The sequence below is a fragment of the Monosiga brevicollis genome, genomic scaffold (assembly GCF_000002865.3).
Source record: "Monosiga brevicollis MX1 MONBRscaffold_20 genomic scaffold, whole genome shotgun sequence".
NCBI classification, from domain to species: domain Eukaryota; class Choanoflagellata; order Craspedida; family Salpingoecidae; genus Monosiga; species Monosiga brevicollis.
Genome location: NW_001865057.1, coordinates 545,304 through 552,263, shown reverse-complemented (window position 1 = coordinate 552,263; position 6,960 = coordinate 545,304). Strand labels below are relative to the sequence as shown.

General features: G+C 59.0%; 1 protein-coding gene across 1 annotated transcript in view; it reads right to left on the bottom strand.

Moving 5' to 3' along the window:
• Nucleotides 1–471: 471 nt before the first annotated feature.
• Nucleotides 472–6,960, bottom strand: part of MONBRDRAFT_27644 (uncharacterized protein) — a gene marked incomplete at both ends in the record, with an annotated part of 7,177 nt that continues 688 nt past the window's right edge. Inside the window, one exon of the mRNA XM_001748008.1 lies at nt 472–6,750. Coding sequence (XP_001748060.1) covers nt 472–6,750 — 6,279 coding nt within the window. The remainder of the gene's footprint in view (nt 6,751–6,960) is intronic.

Sequence of the window (6,960 nt, the reverse complement as noted above, 5' to 3'; positions counted from 1 at the left end):
GTTCCGTGCTTGATACCCTTGACAATCAGGTGGTGATTTGGATTGAAGAGTTTCAATTGCACGGTCAAACACCAAACGTTTTAATACAGCCATTTATTTAGCCCCAAGGCATGTCGGGATCGGCAACTCACGGCCGAGGCACAAAACATCCAACGAGCCAAGAACCAAAATTTAATACACGAGCACTCGACAAGGGGAGGCACAAAGCAATTGGCCACAGGCCTACACAAGAGTAAAATGAATACGCACACACACAAACACAAACACACGGCACGGCAAGGAGGCAACAGAACGCGCAGCGACAACGCTGACTCGCTTCTTAGTACGAAACGCGAGCACTTTTCGCGCACGCTCTTGCATTTAATCATGTCAGCTTGCTTATTCAAACACACGGTCCATACAACACGGGAGACAGGCAGACCTCGGCGCTTGAGACAGGGCGCGAAGAGAAAATGTACACACACCACCGCCTTAGAATTCCTCAAAATCCTCCTCAAAGTCCTCATCGTCTGTCTCGTCCACATCGAGGTCATCGTACACGGGATTGTCAAAGGCAACGCCGCGCTGCTTGGCCGAATGCATGGGATTGTCAAAATCACCATCGGCCAGCAAAAGGCCCGTGGCCTTGCCCAGAGTAAAGCCGTCACCAGCACCCCACGACAGGTTGCGAGCCGTGACGACCACCACCACAACAACGAGCAAGACGGCACACACGGCAATAATGGGGATGAGTGAGCCCACGTCGTTTTTGTTCTCGGTTGTGGACGAATCCTCCTCGTCGTCGTTGCTCAGGATCTGCATGTTGCTGTTTGTCTTCACGTCCACATCCTCGAAAAAGTCGCAATCACTGCTGCTGGTATCAAGCAATTGCACAAACTCATTCAAGAGCGTCTTGACCTGCACAGCCTTTTGCTCCACTGCCTCCTTCTCAGACTCGGAAAAGTCCACGACGTAGGTCAGGACAATGTCCCCGTCATCGTTGGCGGCATAGTTGACAGAGGACTCGATGTTCTTGGTTGAACTCAAGGCACCAAACTCCCGCGCAATGATGGCATGCAGCTCAGGCGTGTCAATGGCAACAAAGTGCTCGGCCTGGGCTACGCACTGCGCGCTGCCAAAGGTCACTGTCTCGACCAGACGAAGGGTCCTCGGGCCCGCATTTTTGATGCTGCTTGTTGTGGTGGTGGTGGATGAAGAGGAGCGGCTGGCCGTGGTGGTGGTCGTGGTCGTGCGGAGCGTCGTTGTCGTGGTCGTCGTCGTGGTTGTTTCATTGTTCGGGATGCAAGTGAAGCCGTCACGACGCAACGTAAAGCTCACTTGGCAAGAGCACCGGTATGAGCCAGGCGTGTTGATGCAGTAATGCTCGCACTGATGCGTGCCGCGGTCGCATTCATCAATATCCGAGAAAGAGCCATCATCCTCTTCCTCATATCCGTCCGCAGCCTCGCAATCATAAGAGCCTGGAAGCTCAACGCACACGGCGCCGGTCGGGCACTGCACCGTCTCACACTCAGCAATGTCTTGGCAGAACGTGCCGTTGCCTTCGTAGCCCGGTTGGCATTGGCAATCATAGCCTGGGGCCGCCTCAATGCAGACGGCGTCCCGGTGGCACGCGTGAGTGCCCAGGCTACACTCGGGAATGTCAGTGCAGATGCGGCCGTCACCTCGATACCCATTGTTGCAACTGCATGTATAGTCTCCCGGCACGTTGGTGCATTTGGCTTGCTCATGACAGTCGTCGAGCTGGCTGGCACACTCGTCTACATCGGTACACACGAACCCATCGCCCTCAAAGCCGTCCGCGCACTCACATGCGTAGCCACCCATGGTTTCCGTGCACAGCGCGTGGTCGGCGCAATTGTCCAGCCCGCGAGCACATTCGGGCACGTCGACACAACCTGCCAACTCGCCGTCGCCACGCTCAAAACCGGCGCTGCACTGGCAAAAGTAGCTACCATCCGTGTCCACGCAATCCTCGTGGGCATCACACTGCGCCCCTTCTGCACACTCGTCAATCTGCACGCAGCCGCTTTGGTAGGCATCGCCGCGGTAGCCCGCAGGGCAAGAACACGCAAAGCCACCAACCGTGTTGTTGCACAGCGCCGCGTTGGCGCACGCAGCAGTGCTGCCCGTGGCGCTGCACTCGTCAATGTCGACACAGGTGTACTTGCCCTGGAGCTGGTACCCGGCAGGACAGCCGCAACTGTATCCCCCCACCTTGTTGGCACAAGTGGCGACACCAGTGCAGCTGTGGGTGCCCGTGGCACACTCATCCGTGTCTACGCAGCCCTCGCTGGTCGGCGTGTAGCCGCTGTTGCAAGTGCACGAGTAGTTGCCGGCTGTGTTGGAGCATGCCGCGTTACGGCCACAAATGTCGGGAAAGCGCACACATTCGTTCACGTCCGTGCATTGCTCTTGTCCATTGCCCTCAAAGCCGTCCTGGCACTGGCAGCGGAAGCTACCTGGCACGTTGGTGCACTCGGCATGCTCGGCACAGGTCTCGTCAGACAGGCATTCGTTAATGTCCGTGCACGACAGGCCATCCCCCTCGTACCCGTCGGCACAAGTGCAGGTAAAGCTGCCAACAGTGTCGAGGCACTCGGCATTGGCCGCACAGTTGTGAGTACCAGTGCTGCACTCATCCACGTTGGTGCACACAAAGCCCGTACCCGCGTAGCCAGCATGGCATGAACAGCGGGGTCCGCTGGCCGTCTCACCACAGGTGGCATGCTCATCGCACGGCTTTGTCTCGGGGTCGCAGTCCAGGGGATGCTCACAATGCACGCCGTCACCCGTGTAGTTGGTGTTGCACGCGCACTGAAAGCTACCGGCCGTGTTGATGCACGTGGCATGCTCGTGGCAATTGTCCGCTCCGGTGTCACACTCGTCAATGTCCACGCAAACGTCGTGCTCGTTCTTGGTGTACCCGGCCTTGCAGGCACAAGAATATGAACCTGGCGCCTCAACACAGCGCGCATTGGCATCGCAGTCATGCAAGCCGCACGCGCACTCTGGCACATCAACGCACTGGCCGGTACCATCCGCTTCATAGCCCTCGGTGCACTGGCAGAAGTAACTGCCGTCTGTGTCGTAGCAGTCGGCGTTGGCCTGACAAGGACTTGATTCAGCGCACTCGTCGATTTGGGCGCAGGTGTGCCCGTCCCCGCGATACCCGGTATTGCACGTGCAAGCGAAGCCACCGATCGTGTTTTCGCAGGTGGCCTTGGCTGCACATGTATCCGTGCCCTCGGCACACTCGTCAACGTCCTGGCACGCCAGGCCCGAGGCTGTGAGCTCGTAACCATCTTCGCAGCTGCAGTGATACGAGCCCACCCCGTTGACGCAAGCAGCCGATGCCTCGCAAGCATGGGCATCTGTGGCGCATTCGTCCACATCCTCACACCCGGCGTCCGTCATGCTGAAACCGCTATCGCAACGGCAAGTGTAGCTGCCTGCAGTATTCGTGCAGCTCGCGTGCGCACCACATGTGCCGGGATAGCGCTGGCACTCGTTGATATCACTGCACGCCTCAAAACCGTTGCCCTCGTAGCCCGCATTGCAACTGCAATTGTATGTGCCAGGCAGGTTAGTGCAAGCGGCGTTTGAGCCGCAGGTTGTGGCTGAGAGGCATTCGTTCACGTCGTTGCAGGTGCGGCCATTGCCTGTGTAGCCAGACTTGCAGGCACAGGTGTAGCTACCAATTGTGTCGCTGCACAGCGCATGGCGATGACAGGTGTGTGTCTGCGCAGCGCACTCATTCACGTTGACACAGGTGGTGCCGTTGCCTTGGTAGCCGGCATTGCAGGTGCACGTGTAGCTACCAAAGGTGTTACCGCACGACGCCTCTGCGTCACAGTCGTTGGTGTGGGCAGCGGCACACTCGTCCACATCTGTACAGGTGAAACCATCCCCGGAAAAGCCTGGGGCGCAGGCACATGTGTAACCTCCATCCGTATTGTTGCACAGGCCATGGGTAGCATGACAGTCGTTGGCCTCGGCCGAGGCACACTCGTTGACGTCCGCACACTCGTGGCCGCTGCCGGCGTAGCCGTCCTTGCAAAAGCACGCATATCCCGGATTGCGGTCCTCACAGCGCGCATTGGCATCACAGGAGTGGGTGCCAGTCGCGCACTCGTTCACGTTGGTTTGGCAAAGGTCACCGGCAAAGCCCGTGCCATCGCATTCGCAGTGAAACGTGCCAGGCTCGTCCACGCAACGACCGCCGTTCTGACAAGGGTTGGGGGAGAAGACGGTGCCATCGCCACACTCGTTGACGTTCTCCGAGCAATGGGTGCCGGTCCAACCGCTGGAGCAGTTGCAGCTGTAGCCATTGATTTGATCCTGGCATACGCCGCCGTGCTGGCACGCCGGTCGATCTGCCGCGGCACACTCGTCAATCTCCGTCTGGCAATTGCTGCCCTCAAAGCCAGTGTTGTCACAGTTGCATGTGTAGCTGGCAATGCCATCGGTGCAGGCTCCGTCGTGTAGGCAGGGATTGGGGTTGCAATCATCAATGTTGATGTTGCACGTTTTGCCGGTCCAACCCGCCTCACATGTGCAGGTAAAGTCGTTGAGGTGGTCCGTGCACCCGGTGGCGTGCACGCAGACGTCGGCCCCAGTGGCGGTAAAGCAATCGTCAATGTCGACGCACACCTCAGCCTCTGAGCCGGCGTCGGTCGACTTGGCATACCCCGTGTGGCAGTCACAGCGGTGCGAGCCGGGCGTGTCGACACAAGAGCTGTGTTCGGGGCAAATGCCCTCCTGCTCGCACTCATCAATGTTGAGGCAAGTGTCGAACCCGTTGCCCGTGTACCCAGGATGGCACGTGCAGGCGTAGCTGCCGAACGAGTTGTGGCAGCTCGCGTCCGGGTGGCAAGGACTGGCCTCGCATTCGTCCACGTCCTCTGAGCAGGTGGCGCCCATGAACCCTTCGTCACAAGCACAGGTAAAGTCATTGATCCCATCCACACACTGGCCGTGCCCGTTGCAGCTGTCGGATTGACAGTCATCAATGTTGATCTCGCACAACGCGCCCTCAAAGCCGGGGTCGCAAACGCATTCATAGTCCTGAATCAGATCCTGGCAGTAGCCGTGATCACCGCAGGGCTTCCAAGTGTTGGGGCAGTCGTTCATGTTGACGCAATGTGTCCGGCTGTTTTGCTTGAGGCGAAAGCCGGCAGGGCACTCGCACTTGTAGTCACCCTCGCGGTTGACGCAAAGGTCGGCGTATTCGCATTGATTGAGCGTGGCGGAGGCGCACTCGTTCACGTCCTGGGTGCAAAAGGTGCCAGTCCAGCCCGGAGGGCACTGACACTTGTAGCCAGCGGCATACTGATCCCCGCGAAGACAGGTCGCGCCATTTTGACAGACACCGGCATCGCAGGCGTGCTCGCAGGCGGGGGCCACGTAGCCCTTGGCGCATTCACAACCACCAGTGAGGTGAGAGCAAAAGCCGTGGCCGTTGCACTGGGAATCGTCGCACTCCCACTTGCACAAGTTGTCGCCAATGCCGACAAAGCCGGGGTCACAATCACATGACTGGCTCTCGGCATTGCACTCGCCATGGCCATGACACAGAGACTCGCGCGAGCACTCAAACTCGCACTTGTCGCCCATAAACCCGGTAGGACAGTCGCAAGCGCCGGAAATTTCGTTGCAAGAGCCGCCGTTGAGGCAGTCGCATTTCCTGCACTTGTCACCGGAAAAGAAACCAAGACAGCGGCAGACCATGCCCTCTTCGGCATCGCACTCGCAAGAGCCGCCGTTGTGGCAACGAGGGCAGCTTTTAGGGGTGCAGGAGCCATCAGGGGCCTGCTCAAAGCAAGGACCGCAGGTGCATTGGCCTGTTTCCACATTGCAAGAGCCCTGGCCGCCGCAGACGCGGCCCTGCTCATCGACCGGGCAGGCCTGGTCACACTTCACGCCCCAGACATCGGAGGCGCAGGAGCACTGGGAGCCAGGCACACGGCGCAGGTCTGAGGTTGAGCTGACAAAGTCAACATCAGTGCCACTGCACACGTTGTTGTCGTCCACCTTGCCGCACTGCACGGGGCAGTTGGCGGTTTCGTTGATGAAGCAATAGCCGTTGTTCTGATCCGCTTTGCAATCACAGTCCAGCTCGCGCTCGCACTGACCCAGGCTACCACCAAAGCCACACTGGCACATGCAGGTACCGGTACGAGTGTCGCAGGTTCCGTGGCCGCTGCACGGGTTGGCAGCACCACCGGGGCATTCGCGGCTACAGTCGTCGCCAAACCAACCCTCGTCGCAGGTGCAGCTAAACGAGTCGCCCCAGTCGGCGGTGCCATGACCCGAGCACCAGTCTACGACGGGTGAGTTGTAGACGGTCGGCACAGGAGCGCTGGCCTCCTCGGAAAGCACGGCGCCTGGGGCCACGCGGCAGGAGGAGACGCCGGCCTTGGCAATCTGATACCACTCGGCGGCTTCGCAGATGCCGAAAGAAGAGTGTCCGGAAATGCAGGTGCCGCTATTGAACGACCAGGCACAGCCCGTTGCCACATCGGCGATACAATCGCCACAATCTGTGTGCACGGCGCACGAGGCGCAGCAGCCCTGCTCCAAAAAGTCGCCGCTGCACGACGCTGCTTGGTGCACGGGTTTGCAGCCGCCGTTGGCACCAGAGCACCAGCCACACTGCGGGTCGACCGAGCACTCGCCACAGGATTTGCTAGCGCAGTAGTCGGTGCATGTTTGAGCCAGAACCTCAATGCCCTGTTGAAAAACGTCGGCCTATGGTACGCGAGAGCAGGCAGATGGAGGGTGAGAGAAGACACACTGGGACCATACGGTCGTGTCAGAGAGTGAAGAAGGGTGAATGGACGTACCGCTGGCAGCTCCAAAAAGTTCATCTGGTTGGTCGCTGGGTTGAAGTCACCAATTTTAACGCGGTCAATGTTGGTGACAACGTCGAAAAAGATGTTGAAGCGCCAAGTGCGGGTG